Source organism: Oncorhynchus mykiss, chromosome 11, assembly GCF_057628025.1.
Source record: "Oncorhynchus mykiss isolate SJ-2025 chromosome 11, ASM5762802v1, whole genome shotgun sequence".
Classification (NCBI taxonomy): domain Eukaryota; kingdom Metazoa; phylum Chordata; class Actinopteri; order Salmoniformes; family Salmonidae; genus Oncorhynchus; species Oncorhynchus mykiss.
In genome coordinates, this window is record NC_143032.1 from 62,935,353 (window position 1) to 62,952,414 (window position 17,062).

A 17,062-nucleotide genomic window follows, 5' to 3' on the forward strand; every position below is an offset into this window, starting at 1 on the left:
TGGGGTTAGGCTACACATAAACACACAGGGCCAATACACTGCTCAGTATTTGGTTTATTGGTTGTCATAACATTCAATTTACATGAAACTTTGTCAAAAGTACAGAAGTTGTAGAAAAACCACATTCACAGCACCATGCCAATGCTCACTTCCTACTTTAGCCCAGAGACCCTGCAGTTTCTCTGATTGACAGGCATTAGATCAAGATGGCATTCCTCAGATGTTTGCCATTCTGTATCTTTTGGCATTACCTATAGGCAGGGAACAACCACTACAGTATCAACCTGTCCTGACAGATTCCTTCAATGTCCACATATCACAGCTGGCAAAAAGTGGACGGGGTCTCGATTTGACAGTCCTGAATAGATGTATCATGTTACGTGCCAGACTGATAGGTCCCTCAACGCAGCGCTGAAACACACTGGTACTGAGTAGCAGCACCTCATTTCACCATTAAAATATTGCGGCATTTCTGCTCCTAAATATAAACCCTACTGGCACCCAAAACCAGAATGTATTTCACCCCATTAAGCACTGCATACAGTGCCACTCCCAGTATACGATCCACAGCAGAACAGTCATTTACAAAACCTATTATAAAGGTTCATAGAAATAATATTCTCCGTTCATCCTGCGGACACCAGCAGCCATTACAATAGTTATTCACATTGAGTATGAATCCTGGTACTTGACAGGTCCATAGGGTTTCTGTAGGAATGGGGGAGCCGTGTGTGTGTGTGTCTTCAGATTAAGGCACTTACCAGTCCCTCAGTGAGTCGTGGAGAGCTTAATGGCAGTTATTAAAGACTCAGTCATTCCCTCAGACAGAGACCACAGGGAGCAAAGCACCTATAGATGAACGTCCTGAGGTACCAATATGATGACCCATAGTGGATTACACACAGCTGGGCCTCAGCCAGTCAGATGGTCTGAACCAGACATAGATACAACAAACTGTACATGTTAAAACCAACAAGCAAATCCAAACTATGTTACTGGTTAGGCACTGGGAGGAGGTGGGGGTAGTAGCTGCTGTCGTAGCAGTGGCCTTGTCCAGCAGATAACCTACACAGTTCACACATGATGCTTTATTAAACATTTGAAACAGATTATTGGGGTAAAATAGGGGAGCAAAGACTGAAGCTGCTGGTTGGGTGTAGATAAACAAAATAATCCACTTTCAACTTTCCTCTGTAAAATCCTAGACAATCTTCTCTTTCAAATAAAGTGTTCCTGTCATCCCATCCATAAGAAGATGAGGAAAGGCAGGGGGATGTATAAAACCCTTGATAAATATGTAGGAAAAAGAAAGAGCATTAAGAAAAGTTCTGGTAAAAGCCAAAGCTGAGCCGAGCCATTCCTCCGTATCACTCCGCCATGTCCGTGTGTGTGCTTGGGCAGAAAGATAAAAAAATATAATAAAAACAACCTTACACTGCAGTTCCTTTTGGCACTTCAGTCATTCCTAGAAAATAAATAAAACTTTCCCTTCAAAATATAATTGTCCGTGGGCGAGGTGTTGTCCTAAGACTGGGGCAGGTGTTGTCTGATGATCTCTCTGGACTGGGGAGGGATCCTGTCTGGGAAGCGAACCGTGAACTCCACTATGAGGTCGCCGCGCTGGGTGGGGCTCTTAGGGAGGGGCAGGCCCTCCCCCCTCAGCCTCTTTACCGTCCCTGGCTTTATGACATCATGGCAGGGTAGCGGGATGACGCGGTTATCTAGGGTGGGAATGTTCACCGTACAGCCACACAGCGCCTGGGGGAGGGGGATATGAGAGGGTTTACTATTGTATCATACGACTCAAACATGTTCACTATATGACTGGTTCATTACAACAGTGTTCTTCAATCCGTTCCTCTGGGAAATCAAGGTGTTGTACATATGTTCTATTCAAACCTGATATGAAAAACAAAGTAATCGGCTGTTAGTTAATTCAGTGATTAAGGATAGGTGATAACGTGTTTCAGGAGCTATGGACGTAGAACACTAGTATATGTTCTAGTTCAGCAGTCTAGAACACAGGTTCAGCTGGAAAACATTAGATAGAGTGAAACAGAATGACATCAGCTACAATGGATCACTCCCTCTCTGACACTAAAACATGTTTCCTAGTCTTTCCAGGTGTGTGGTTCCTGTATAGGGTTGGTAGGTTATAGAGTGCACAGGAGGCTAATTTTGGAGAGTGGTCTCATTTTGACAGCTAATGAAGACAGGAATCAGCTGAGGTCATAAATAGTTGGACAGTTTGTCAGAGGGGCTGGGACACAGTCTCTTCTCCTTATCATAGTGCCTATTGAATGCAGGGAGAGCAGTGAGAAATAGAATGGGTTTGAGGAATGAAACCTGAGCAACAAAGTAGTAGGATGAAGTGTCCCATAGCCACTGATATAAGGTAAGTTTTGCACCCTAATTGTCAAGCTTAAAATTGAGTAAGAGTAACATTAAACTGATCCTAGACCAGCAACTGCTACCCAGAGCAGGCAGCACACCATACTAACTCCAACCCTAACCTAGACAGGTTGCCATGATGCTGGAGGCACACAGACAGCTAACCCAAGGCCAGTTTAATTATATAAGCCTCAGCTCAGACAAGGGAGCACCAAAATAATGTAGTCCACTCCTAAGTGCGAACTCTGATTAAGTGCAGTTAGGCCTACAATTTCAGTCCCAATTTAATAACATGATACTATTTCATTGCGTGTTCCAGTTTAGTACTTACAAGTTGGCCAATCAGGTGTCAGTCCCATTTCACAGCTGCCCCATTCGGTGTTTACCATCCCCCACAACCTCAACCCCCCCCCACCCCTCAATATAAGGCATCCAACTGTTATCACTAAGCGTTATCACATGCATATGTTGTCTAAGCCAATGCAGAGAGCATATCTCTCTGTAATATCAGAAGTCAAGTTCCTCTTAAAGCTCTGCAGCTAGAGTTAGCGATCGCCTGCTAAGTGTGGATGGGGTGTCGTGTGTGTTTCCTTCCTGTTCTCCACACTGACACCAAATGTCAAACTGTCCTGATTTAGAGAGAACAGCTGGAGAGAGAGCAGGGCTTGAACCCTGCAGTTACAGGGCAAGGCCACTGGCTCCTGTAACAAAGATACAGAACAGTCATATGGAGAAGCAGTGGTGTAAAGTACTTAAGTAAAAATACTTGAAAGTACTACTTAAGTAGTTTTGGGGTATCTGTAATTTATTTTACTATTCATATTTTTAACAACTTTTACTTCACTACATTCCAAAAGAAAAATGTACTTTTTACTCAAAACATTTTAAAACGCTTAGCAAGACTGTGAATTTGACCATTTTCTCACTTATCAAGAGAACATGCCTGGTCATCCCTAATTCCGCTGATCTGGCATACTCACTAAAGACCAAAGCTTTTGTTTGTACATGATGTCAGTGTTGGCGTGCCCCTGACTATCCATACACTTCAAACAACAAGAAAATAGTGCCATCTGGTTTGCTTATTATAAGGTATTTTAAATGAGTCATACTTTTGATACTTAAATCTATTTAAAACCAAATACTTTGACTTTTAACAAATCTGGTTCATACTGTAGGCACATGATAACTGCATACAATAGCTGCAGTTGGAGGGACATAAATTAGGTTACTTACATTGCCTACCAAAGCCCCTGGTATAATGTACATTTGCTGAAGCATTATGACAACTCAACGGTAGGGTTTAACTGAGCTAGGCATTCTGATAAGTAATTGTCTCAACGCAGCCTTAATGCTGTGAAAGGGGGGGGGGGGGGGGGTTGTTCTGGCTATCATCATTTGCATAGGCTTTCTAGGGCACACCAGGGCTTTTGGCGGATACGTGACTTCACACTCCAGAGCATATGGTATTTACTTCGCCACCATGGCCTTTTTTTAATTACTTTCACCTCATTTGCTCACATCGTATACAGACTCGCCTGGTGGAGTGCATGTCTCTTCACAGTCAACATTGTGATGTTTCATCAGTTTTTTAAAAACCTGATTTTACTGCTCAGCTCACTTGAATTACGGTACTTGATGTGGAAGAGAGTTCATGTAGTCATGGCTCTATCTATGTAATACTGTGCGTTTCCCAGAGTCTGTTCTGGACTTGGGGCCCGTGAAGAGCCGCTTGGTAACGAGCACATTTAGCATCTGCTGGCTTCCACGCAAAGCATACAAGCCAAATGCAGATCTTTGGAACAGCTACTTTTGAAAAAGTCTCAAATCCATATAATATAGCCTACACCATCACAATAAATCCATTATTTATTTTAGACAGGTCTAAAGAAACCTGATATTTTTATTTTATTTCACCTTTATTTAACCAGGTAGGCAAGTTGAGAACAAGTTCTCATTTACAATTGTGACCTGGCCAAGATAAAGCAAAGCAGTTCGACACATACAACAGAGTTACACATGGAGTAAAACAAACATACAGTCAATAATACAGTATAAACAAGTCTATATACGATGTGAGCAAATGAGGTGAAAGTAATAAAAAAAAAAAGGCCATGGTGGCAAAGTAAATAAAATATAGCAAGTAAAACACTGGAATGGTAGATTTGCAGTGGAAGAATGTGCAAAGTAGAAGTAAAAATAATGGGAATGATATGAAGATGAAGAAAATGTTGTCAATTTCAGAAGAACAGAATAGTTGTCCTTATGCTAGGCCCTGATCTGCCTCTGACATATGGCTGTGGGCTGCACTAGTTCATTTTGAGGACAAGGTTTGCTTAGAATTCCGTAGCATTATTTTATATTATGAAGAATGAAATTGAACAATAAAATAGAAAGGATATTTTCTCAATGATTTACGGGAGTGCACATATGCGACTATTGTGTTGAGTGGTTAACAAACAGGTACTCCTATATGCTTCATTTAGAGTTATTAATGTAACTATAGTTGTGATACAAATGTTGGGCTATGTGTTCATATTTTTAATACATTCTAAGGCTGCATGATGCATCTAACGATGATTTGAAATAATTGCATGAAAGGCAATTTGTGCAGGCTGTACACACTTCACCAGTCTCTCATTCACAATTTCACAATTTGACATGCCTCGATTTTCCCGGCAGCATCTCCTTTGTATGGCCGTAATGCTCCCTAAATAAACACCGGCCAGTGGCGGTGGTGCCCTTGGGCTGAATATAATAATTATAATTCCCTTCTCCCGGCTGCGTGTGCCGAAGCACCTCTCACTCACATGGCTCTCCATCACGTGATTGGGTCTCTCACAGACAACAAGTGAAGACCAACACATCGGGGACGCAACTCCGCACATCCTTATCCATTTCCACAGCCCTGCAACTTGACCAAGTCACCTTCACCCAAATCCAGATAGCTGATGTTCTGAAAGAGCTGCAAATCTGGACCCCTACAAATCAGCAGGCTAGACAATCTGGACCCTCTCTTTCTAAAATTATCCGCCGAAATTGTTGCAACCCCTATTACTAGCCTGTTCAACCTCTCTTTTGTATCGTCTGAGATCCCCAAAGATTGGAAAGCAGCAGCGGTCATCCCCCTCTTCAAAAGGGGGAGACACTCTAGACCCAAACTGCTACAGACCTATATCTATCCTACCCTGCCTTTCTAAGGTCTTCGAAAGCCAAGTTAACAAACAGATCAACGAACATTTCGAATCCCACCTTCTCCGCTATGCAATCTGGGTTCCGAGCTGGTCATGGGTGCACCTCAGCCATGCTCAAGGTCCTAAATGATATCTTAACCGCCATCAATAAGAGACAATACTGTGCAGCTGTATTCATCGATCTGGCCAGGGCTGTCGACTCTGTCAATCACCACATTCTTATCGGCAGACAACAGCCTTGGTTTCTCAAATGACTGCCTCGCCTGGTTCACCAACTACTTCTCAGACAGTGTCAAATCGGAGGGCCTGTTCTCTGGACCTCGGGCAGTCTCTATGGGGGTGCCACAGGGTTCAATTCTCGAGCCGACTCTCTTCTCTGTATACATCAATGATGTCGCTCTTGCTGCTGGTGATTCTCTGATCCACCTCTACGCAGACAACACCATTCTGTATACTTCTGGCCCTTCTTTGGACACTGTTAACTAACCTCCAGACGAGCTTCAATGCCATACAACTCTCCTTCCGTGGCCTCCAACTGCTCTTAAATGCAAGTAAAACTAAATGCCTGCTCTTCAACCGATCGCTGCCCACACTTATCCTGACTTCGGCAATGTCATTTACAAAATTGCCTCCAACACTCTACTCAGCAAATTGGATGTAGTCTATCACAGTGCCACCAAAGCCCCATATACTACCCACCACTGCGACCTGTATGCTTTCGTTGGCTGGCCCTCGCTTCATATTCGTCGCCAAACCTACTGGCTCCAGGTCATCTATAAGTCTTTGCTAAGTAAAGCCCCGCCTTATCTCAGCTCACTGGTCACCATAGCAGCACCCACTCGTAGCACGTGCTCCAGCAGGTTTTTGTCATTGGTCACCCCCAAAGCCAATTCCTCCTTTGGCCGCCTTTCCTTCCAGTTGTCTGCTGCCAAAGACTGGAACGAACTGCAAAAATCACTGAAGCTGGAGACTCATATCTCCCTCATTAACTTTAAGCACCAGCTGTCAGAGCAGCTCACAGATCACTGCACCTGTACATTTCCCATCTGTAAATAGCCCATCCAACTACATCATCCCCATACTGTTATTAATTTTGCTCCTTTGCACCCCAGTATCTCTACTTGTACATATATCACTCCAGTGTTTAATTGCTATATTGTAATTATTTTGCCACTATGGCCTATTTATTGCCTTACCTCCTTTATCCTACCTCATTTGCACACACTGTATATAGACTTTCTATTGTATAATTGACTGTGTTTGTTTATTCCATGTGTAACTGTGTTGTTGTATGTGTCGAACTGTTTTGCTTTATCTTGACCAGGTCGCAGTTGCAAATGGGAACTTGTTCTCAACTAGCCTACCTGGTTAAATAAAGGTGAAATAAAATAAAAAAATTCCAAGGTGCATATTGAAGATACTGGAAGAATTGTCCACATTTACTTTTCATCAGCCAACAAGATGAGTAGGCCTAACGAACAGCAAAAGTACTAGCGGATGTCAATGTAGTATCCCCCATCGTACAAAAGTTGACCTATTCTGTGGGAAAAATAAATATTCCAAAACATAGTCTGGGACAGTTGTGGACGCGATAGATCCCAAATGAAAACAACCAGTCACATCCTATTTTTTTTTAAGCACTGAGGCTGACCCAACAGATCAGAACTTTTAGCTTAAAATAACTATTAGGCTATTTCTTCACATTATAAGCTCAGCAATGCCCACATGGCAGTAGGCTATAAGCACTAATGTTCCATTAGCGGGAAAACACCATTCTCAAATGTGACCGTAAATGCGATTATGCATGTAATGCTTTTATTATAGTGAAAATGATCTTCCCCAAACTTGAAACTCACGTGCTGTGTATGTATGCCAGTTACTCTACACCCTTTGTAAAGCTGATTAATGTGCTTAATTTTAAGAAGTTATTTGGCCACTTTAGTTGTGACAACCATTATCAAAACATATAGGCCTATGGGCTAGGCTACATGAGGTGTGCAATTATGATTTCGAAAAGGCATTTGTTGTTTCTTGCCCTACTGCACACAAGCTGGGCATCAATCACAAGTGATAGGCTAATATTGTCACCCATCAGACTAGTCTTGATTTAACCTCGTCTTTACATATACTAAATAATACGTGTGAAATTTGAATTAGAATGGACCATTATCATGCACCTGTCTCAACAGGGGGAAGAAATACATGTAATCTATGCACTTAAATAGCGAATGGAGGACATTTTTCCCATGGTTCATTTTCATGCCAGCCTGGTGAGCTATACTCCTGATTTAAAAAATATTTAACGAGGCAAGTCAGTTAACTGTTGTAACTACCCATCCCGTGTCCGGGATCATTGTCATCATCTTACACCAATTAGCATAACGCAACGGACATAAATATTACTAGAAAATATTCCTATTCATGAAATCACAAGTGAAATATATTTAAACACAGCTTAGCCTTTTGTTAATCACCCTGTCATCTCAGATTTTGAAAATATGCTTTACAGCCAAAGCGAGACAAGCATTTGTGTAAGTTTATCGATAGCCTAGCATAGCATTATGTCCAGCTAGCAATAGGCAACTTGGTCACAAAAATCAGAAAAGCAATCAAATTAAATTGTTTACCTTTGATGAGCTTCGGATGTTTTCACTCACGAGACTCCCAGTTAGATAGCATATGTTCTTTTTTTCCAAAAATATTATTTTTGTAGGCGAAATAGCTCCGTTTGTTCTTCGGGTTTGGCTGAGAAATCGACCATAAATTGCGGTCACGAAAACGCGAAAAATATTCCAAATTAGCTCCATAATATCAACAGAAACATGGCAAACGTTGTTTATAATCAATCCTCAAGGTGTTTTTCAAATGAAACTATGTGAAACTACGTCAAAATGCTGTAGACACCTTGGGGAATACGTAGAAAAAAGAATCTGGTTGATAGCCCATTCACTGCTCAATAGGGACGCATCGGAACGCAGAGCTTTCAAAACGAGTCACTTCTGGATTGGATTTTTCTCAGGCTTTCGCCTGCAATATCAGTTCTGTTATACTCACAGACAATATTTTTACAGTTTTGGAAACTTTAGAGTGTTTTCTATCCTAAGCTGTCAATTATATGCATATTCTAGCATCTTGTCCTGACAAAATAGCCCGTTTACTCTGGGAACGTTATTTTTCCAAAAATGAAAATAAGTTAAGAACAAATTCTTATTTACAATGACGGCTTCCTGTGGGGACAAACCCGGATGACGCTGGGCCTATTGTGCGAACCAGGGTTCTGTAGTGACGCCTCTAGCACTGACATGCTGTGCCTTACACCAATGTGCCACTCAGGAGCCCTATTATAAAGAGAAGTAACATGCTTAATATTAGGAAAGTTTAGAAATATATATAGTAGGCCTAGCCTATACAGTTGTGGCCAAAAGTTGAGAATTACACAAATATTAATTTTCAAAGTCTGCTGCCTCAGTTTTCATGATAGCAATTTGCATATACTCCAGAATGTTATGAAGAGTGATCAGATGAATTGAAATTAATTGCAAAGTCCCTCTTTGCCATGCAAATTAACTGAATCCCCCAAAAACATTTCCACTGCATTTCAGCCCTGCCACAAAAGGACCAGCTGACATCATGTCAGTGATTCTCTCGTTAACACAGGTATGAGTGTTGACGAGAAAAAAAGAAAAAAAAGAAAGTTGAATCATTTTTATAATAAGGCTGTAATGTAACATAATGTAGAAAAAGTCAAGAGGTCTGAATACAGCAACACCTCCCCCATTGACATTCCTGTCTTCTATAGATGTGATAACTTTGGGCCTGTTATTTTTAGACCAAAAGCCTACGTAGAACATCGGGACTGAAACTAGCCAGCGTAGCTAGCATAGGGTCTAACCAAGCTATCATAAGGCCAAAACTCAGCCAGCTAACAGAGTTTAAAACCAACCAGCACAGCTAACAGAGTGTATAAACCCAGGAAGCCAATTAACAGAGGCCCAGTGCCAGAACTCTATAATCATACCTCCCATAGCTGCTGGATGGAAGCAAAGCTCCCTGGCAGTAGAAATGAAAGCTGTATTTGCTTTGGATACTAATTCAGATGACCCAGTTCACTAATAACCTCTCCCTCCAACAACTCCCCTTCCTCCCTCCGGTCTATTTCCTTCCCTGGATCGAAGTTAACATACTAAATCTGTGCATTTCCGGAAAAAAGCAACTTTGTAATTTAACACTGCACATTCCACCAACTGAACTGCCTCTTTACTGCATGCATTAACTCTCATAACTAAAACATATTTATGGCAGTTTGTGACACTAAGATAACTGTTTGACAGAAAGTAAGGACTACTGGTTAACATGCCCATTTGAGCACCTTGTGTAAACTAATATGTACACAACAAGCACCATTCGAGGATCTGTTATTAGCCAGCCCATTAATATAGGCAGCAGATGAATGGCAGCTATTTTGGAACTATAAAAGAGTGTTTCATTTCACAGGCTGGTCACAGCTGAGCACACATGGAGAGCTTTAATTAAATAAACTGTCAGTCAGAGTACCACCTTAACTACACAATCCTGCTCTCTCTCTCTGTAGGCGTGTGTGCATGTATGAAAGAGAAAAAAGAGAGCTGTCTAAGTGTATAAATGCTTTATTGTCTGTTTAAACAGCAGATGACTTAGTTAGCTTTTTTTAATGAGCACAACAGTCGTTATAGTGCTATCATAAAGGAAGCCATATGAGGCAGGACAGGGTAGAGTGTGAGTGGCCCTGTCACACAGGGATAACACATTCCTCCATGCTCACTCACACTGCAGTGCCAGAGATACATTCTGCACAGCACTCAGTCTGCCCAGCCAGGGCTCAACTCAATCCACAGAGACTGGAGGGATGTGATGAGCTAGGTAGTGTATTCATTAGAGGAACAGATCCTTTTAGGTGCAGTACCGATGTGTGACTGCACACAGACATCTCCCGGCACTGCCCAAAAACTAGTGTTAGAAACATGAACACCAGTGTACTGCTGTTAGAGGTGCCTGAGGCTCTGAGTCAGAGAGAGTGAGTAGGAAAGAGAGAGAGATGTGACTTCTGATGATGCACTTTATTAGAACATCCTCACTTACTAAAATAATACTAACACACACACACAGTTCCCTTGTGAAAACCTAGAGGTAGATAGAGAGTGAGTGTTGTTTAAAATAAAAAATAAATCCTATTGTCTAAACAGGGTAATACCACAGGCCTCCAGTTCTGTGTGAGTGTTCTGTCAGGTATTTGTGGATAGAGGGAGAGTGAAAGAGGCAGAGAGAAAAAAAAAAGGTGTTTTGTAGTCTGGACAAAGCAATGCCACAGGCAGCCAGTTTTCTGTGAAGGTATTTGTGGAGATAGGCTGTGTGAGAAAGAAAGAAAGACAGTGACAGGCAGACAGAGCAACAGACAGATCCTACCTCCTTCAGACTGATATTGCAGGTGTAGATGATATTGGAGCTGTCCCTCCTAAAGTGGGCATGTCCTTTGTCTTTGAGCACAAAGGCGATGTCTGCTGGAATGTTCTCTGGCGTCTCGTCCCCCTCCTTAGGGAAGGTGATCTTGGTGCCCTCCTTCCATCCCCTTTTTATCACGATATTCAGGATCTTGTCCTCCGTCCGGCTGCTCCTGCCATCGGGGTTCAGCCTCCTCCTGGTGATCTTCATCCGCTTGGTGCAACCATGGAAGATCTCCTCCAGAGACACCTTCAGCTCATGGATCACCGGGGGGTCCTGCTGCCTCCTGGAACCCGCCAGACGTTCTGACTTCACTCCCCTCCTCCTGCCCCCGCCATTGCCAGGGAAGCCGTTGACCCCCCCGGGGAAGCCAAAATGTGTGAAAGAGGTGAAGGGGTCATCCTCATCCAAGTCGGTTTCCATGTCATGATCATTGTGGTGGTTGTGGACCTTGGAGTGGAAGCCGTTGGAGCGGTTATGGTGGTTGCGGTGCGGTCCGAAGAACATGTCGAAGGGGTTGGAGCCGCCAAAGAAGGATGCGAAGGTGGCGTGGGGGTCCCCATGGAAGGTGTAGTGGTATGACCCACCAGGAACCCCAGACTGACCACTACTGCCCCCCGCCTTCAGACCTGACAGAGGGAGAGAGCCAGGGCTGTGAGTACACACTCACCACACACACACACTCACCCAGATGGAGATGTTAGGAGGGAGTTTGAGGAGCGGAGGCCCTGGAGCCATGAGCAGCAGTCAGAGAGAACCCACGTGGGCGAGAGTTCCCATAGGATCGGGGGGGGGGGTGGTCTAGCAAAGGATTTGCTGCTACAGAAACTGATAAGACTACCCGCAGCTTAACACACACACCACCTCAATGTCATTCTTATCTCTGCCACCTCATGGATTCGGGCCTATCTGAGAGATGGAAACACACTGTTGAAAGAGCCAGTCAGACAGGAGAGAACAGTTAGACAGTAGAGGCAGAAGGGTGAGGTAGGGAGGACAGATAAATAAGGAAAAGAGTCTGCTCAGTGTTCTCGCTCTCACACAATGACACACACACACAGAGAAAGATAGAAGACTTCATGACACTTATAAATCACACCGACCACACTCAGAATAGTGAGCCTCTCTCTCTTACCCTCCTCTCCTAGCTGGTCGTAGATGACCCTCTTCTTGGGGTCACTCAGAACTTCATAGGCCTCAGCGATCTCTTTAAACTTATCCTCTGCATTAGCGTCTGTGTTCTTGTCTGGGTGGAACTTCAGTGCCATGCGGCGATATGCCTTCTTGATCTCCTCCTCGTTAGAACCCTTAGGAATACCCAGCATCTTATAGTAGTCCTTCCCCATGGCAACGACTTCTCACACCTGGCTCTCTGGAGGTAGAAGAAGAGTGTGAGAAAGGTTACTGGGTTAGGGATGCCCAGGGTTTTATAATAGTCCTTCCCCATGGCAACAACCTCTCACACCTGGCTCTCTGGTGAGACACCCACACCTATGTGAGTAAATAGGGGAGTATCCTAATGAATATAAGTATTTTCCCCATTGCAGATTAGATATATTTGTGGAACTTGCCATGTGGCTATAGTAATGTGGTATGGTTGTGTTGCCATGGCAGTGTAGTAAAAGCTCAAAGTTTGTGCATGTGAGGAATTTCCTTCCATCTGGCACTACACACTCGAGCACAACAGGTATACACACACATGCACGCAGAGTGAGTGGGGTTACATGCTATAGCCTCGTGAAACTGCAGAGCTGTTGAATGACACTGACCATGCGCCTGTCAGTGTAGTAGAAAGTCTCTTACCTACATTCCTTGCGAGCTTCGTTGAATAAACTACACCATATGGTAGACTATAGGCCTATGTATGGTTGTTATTTAGGTGCTTTACTGTTTCGGTTTTTCATGTAGCCAAAATAACCTGCCCACACCGCTGTGAATCTCTACCGTAGAACGAGACACAGAAACGGCACAGGTCACTAGCTTTGCTTTAGAGCCGAATTTCACGAGCAATTGCAGTTCCACCAGAGACAATAACAACTCTCTCTCTCTGTGTGAATCGAACCTATCGATTGGCAAATGCAGAGGCGCAACACAGCCTTTAATATGCTTTAATTAGCCTATGACAGCCGTGGAAACTGGCAGTAGCCGGCGCTGCGGACAAAAAACACTGGATGAGGGACGAAATTAAACGTTTCCTACCAGTGATCATTTTCAGCAGAACATTGGCAGATCAGACGAACATATCCCTCTCCTGCCCTGGTATCCCTCTACGGTCTTTATCATGTGCGGTCAGAGTTCAACCGCTGACGGGTCTGAAATAGCGGTCGTCACTAGTTAGCCTACAAAAGCCACAAAGTCTTAATTATGGCCAAACCCCGCCTATTTCTAAAATGGCTTAACCTTAACCACACGGCTAACCTTATGTTCATGTCTTTATTGAACATGCCGTGGGGAACCTTAAATTAAGACCAAAAAGCTAATTTTAACCTGAAATAGCCGGTGACCAAACAGAAGAACGCTCTGACGTTAACGGGGAAAAAATATAAACGTTTTACTGCCAATCAATGACTCCAAATCACATACCGTAGTTATGCGGTGTGTGACGTTCAATTAAATAGACCCGTGTCACTTTATTTCCACTTCCAATGTAAAAATGCACAGAAATACTGCGTACATAGACTACAACTGCCAGTCCTGCAGTGAAAAAAAATCTAATGCCTGTCTATAAACTGAAATAGTCAGAGAGTCTATAACTATGCCTACTTTCAGTAAGTTAGTCCGTAGGTGGGTCCAGTACCGTCTTACCTTGTCGGAGTGACTGTCTCTGGACTTCACTGACTGTTCTTCGCCGCTCCTCTGCGCGACAGCTGAGTATTTTACCAGTGGACTGTTCAATGCAGACTGTCAGCCACGGTGGACTCGCCCATCAATCGGTCGTACCCCCAATAATTTGTTGCACTGAGGAGTCGATTGATTTCAGTTATCAATTTATTGAATCCATTAGATCGATCCACTCATTGGTTTACTTGAGCTCCCAGGAATGAAGTTAACAGCCTGGAGTTTTGGACCATTGGACATTCCAGCTCTGCTTCTGTCTGAGAGAGCTGGGAATCCACTGTAAAATAAAACACTCCCTCTGTCTGTGAGTATGTCTGTGTGTTCTCCCAGGCAGATTTATCCAATGCCCGTGGATGGTGCTGGAGGCTGGGACAGTGTGTGTATATTGTGCGTGAGTAGGCTATGCCTGTGGTATAAACAGCGCTGCTACATGTGATCACTGGCACTCAGGGACTAGAACCTTCTTCACCCACACAAACGAGGAGGAGAGGAGACTTGAGATGCAGCGCCTGTCTCCTTCCCAACCTCCTGCTCTATATTAAACTCTCTCTTCTCTCTTTGAAGAGGATGTCATCAGTAGAGAGTTCTGCTGTCAGAATCTTTTCTTTAATATTTTGACCATTAAGCACATTACCCGCCTGCATAGCACTTATAGCACATTTAAGGGTTAATTATAGTTCATGTCAACATTATGCATTTCCAAGGAAAATCACTGCTCAGAATCCTCTAATGTAATCAGTAAATGTACTTCCGAGAGGAGAAAGCAGAACCATTAAGAGGTAGGGGAGAAGAGGTGGAGATGGGTGGGATAGATGTAGAGCGAGCAATGCAGGTGGGCATGTCAGTCAAAGTAGACAGAGGGAAGGGGGAGAGAGAGGCAGAGGGAGCATCATAGAGAAAAAAAAGAGCAAGAACGAGAAAGTGGGCCCAGGATGAGTCTAGCTATAGCTTGAGTCATCCCTTTCTCTTGGGTGGTGAGGAGGTGTGAAATAAACAAGTAACTCAGTAGTAAAGAACAGAGCCTTTACACAGGTGTCTGGTCATATACCATAGTACATCTCCTGTTGACATTTCCTGAGATATTCCCCTGTGGCCAGCTGGGTTTTCCTGTGGCAACAGAGACCCTGTAAATCAGACAAGTCTGTGGGTAGGTATATGTGTGTTTTGCTATAGACATACAGTGGCAAGAAAAAGTATGTGAACCCTTTGGAAATACCTGGATTTCTGCATAAATTGGTCATTCAATTTTATCTTCACCTAGGTCACAACAATAGACAAACAGTCTGCTTAAACTAATTACACATGTTCATGTCTTTATTGAACATGCCGTGGGGAAAGTATGTGAACCCTTGGATTTAAACCTGTTACCCCACGACAACATCCGATGAAATGGCAGAGCGCCAAATTCAAATTACTATAAATATTAAAACTTCATGAAATCACACATGCAATACACCAAATTAAATCTACACCTGTTGTGAATCCAGCCAACATGTCAGATTTCAAAAAGGCTTTACAGTGAAAGCAAACCATGCTATTATCTGAGGATAGCACCCCATCAAACAAACAATCATATTTCAACCCGCCATGCGCGACACGAAGCTTAGAAATAAAGACATAATTCATGCCTTACCTTTGACGAGCTTCTTCTGTTGACACTCCAATATGTCCCATAAACATCACAAATGGTCCTTTTGTTCGATTAATTCCGTCGTTATATCCAAAATGTCAATTTGGCACATTTGATCCAGAAAAACACTGGTTCCAAATCGCGCAACAGGACTACAAAATATCTCATAAGTTACCTGTAGTCTTTGTCCAAACAACTTTCCTAATACAACTTCAGGTATTTAACGTAAATAGTCAATCAAATTTAGGACGGGATAAACTGTGATCAATACCGGAGGAAAACAAAGTGGAGCGTGTTCAGGTCACGCACCTCTAACAAACACTACACTTCACTCGACCCTCGTTCTTGACAGCCCTACTTCTTCATTACACAAAGGAAAAACATAAACCAATTTCTAAAGACTGTTGACATCTAGTGGAAGCGATAAGAACGGCAAGCAACTGCCTTATAATTCTAGATTCCCATTGAAAAGTGACCTCAATGGGTTTTTTTTCCTGGAGGGTTTGTCCTCGGTGTTTCGCCTGCCAAATAAGTTCTGTTATACTCACAGACATCATTCATTTTAGAAACAGAGTGTTTTCTATGCAAATCTACTAATAATATGCATATCCTAGCTTCTGGGCTTGAGTAGCAGGCAGTTTACTCTGGGCACGCTTTCATCCGAACGTGAAAATACTGCCCCCTAGCCCAAAGAGGTTTTAATAACTGGTTGACCCTACTTTGGCAGCAATAACCTGAACCAAACGTTTTCTGTAGTTGCGGATCAGACCTGCACAATGGTCAGGAGGAATTTTGGACGATTCCTCTTTACAAAACTGTTTCAGTTCAGCAGTATTCTTGGGATGTCTGGTGTGAACTGCTCTCTTGAGGTCATGCCACAGCATCTCAAATCGGTTTGAGGTCAGGACTCTGACTGGGCCACTCCAAAAGTCGTATTTTCTTCTGTTGAAGCCATTCTGTTGTTGATTTACTTCTGTATTTTGGGTTGTTGTCCTGTTGCATCACTCAACTTCTGTTAAGCTTCAATTGTCGGACAGATAGCCTAACATTCTCCTGCAAAATGTCTTGATAAACTTGGGAATTCATTCTTCCGTCGATGATAGCATGCTGTCCAGGCCCTGAGGCAGCCCCTAACCACGATGCTCCCTCCACCATACTTTACAGTTGGGATGAGGTTTTGATGTTGGTGTGCTGTGCTGTTTTTTCTGCACACAATGTTGTGTGTTCCTTCCAAACAACTCAACTTTAGTTTCATCTGTCCACAGAATATGTCCATCCAGGTACACTTTTGCAAACTTCAGACGTGCAGCAATGTTTTTTTTGACAGCAGTGGTTTCTTCCGGTGTCTTCCCATGAACATCATTCTTGTTTAGTGTTTTACGTATCGTAGACCCGTCAGCAGAGATGTTAACATGTTCCAGAGATTTCTGTAAGTCTTTAGCTGACACTCTAGGTTTCTTCTTAATCTTCTTAACCTCATTGAACATTCTGCACTGTGCTCTTGCAGTCATCTTTGCAGGACGGCCACTCCTAG

At 43.1% G+C, this 17,062-nt stretch overlaps 1 protein-coding gene across 4 annotated transcripts; it reads right to left on the reverse strand.

The window, feature by feature from the left end:
- Nucleotides 1-36: 36 nt before the first annotated feature.
- Nucleotides 37-14,359, reverse strand: dnajb5 (DnaJ heat shock protein family (Hsp40) member B5). Of its 4 annotated transcripts, none has more exons than XM_021621728.3 (4): nt 13,866-14,359; nt 12,196-12,432; nt 11,025-11,689; nt 37-1,758 (listed from the first exon to the last, which is right to left on the reverse strand). In XM_021621728.3, exons 2-4 carry the CDS (start codon nt 12,404-12,406, stop codon nt 1,525-1,527), a joined length of 1,110 nt encoding a protein of 369 aa, XP_021477403.3. In that variant the 5' UTR covers nt 12,407-12,432; nt 13,866-14,359; the 3' UTR covers nt 37-1,524. The 4 variants fall into 4 exon arrangements, with proteins under 4 accessions (XP_021477403.3, XP_036791916.2, XP_021477402.3 ...); XM_036936021.2 differs by having other exon boundaries at nt 13,644-13,880; XM_021621727.3 differs by having other exon boundaries at nt 13,260-13,880.
- Between the last annotated feature and the right edge of the window lie 2,703 nt (nt 14,360-17,062).

Coding starts and splice junctions, on each gene's coding strand:
- dnajb5 (XM_021621728.3), bottom strand. CDS start 12,406: ATGGGGAAGGACTACTATAAGATGCTGGGTATTCCTAAGGGTTCTAAC. Junction 11,690..12,195: donor CGACCAGCTAGGAGAGGAGG/GTAAGAGAGAGA, acceptor TCCCTCTGTCAG/GTCTGAAGGCGGGGGGCAGT. Junction 1,759..11,024: donor GCAATATCAGTCTGAAGGAG/GTAGGATCTGTC, acceptor CCCCTCCCCCAG/GCGCTGTGTGGCTGTACGGT.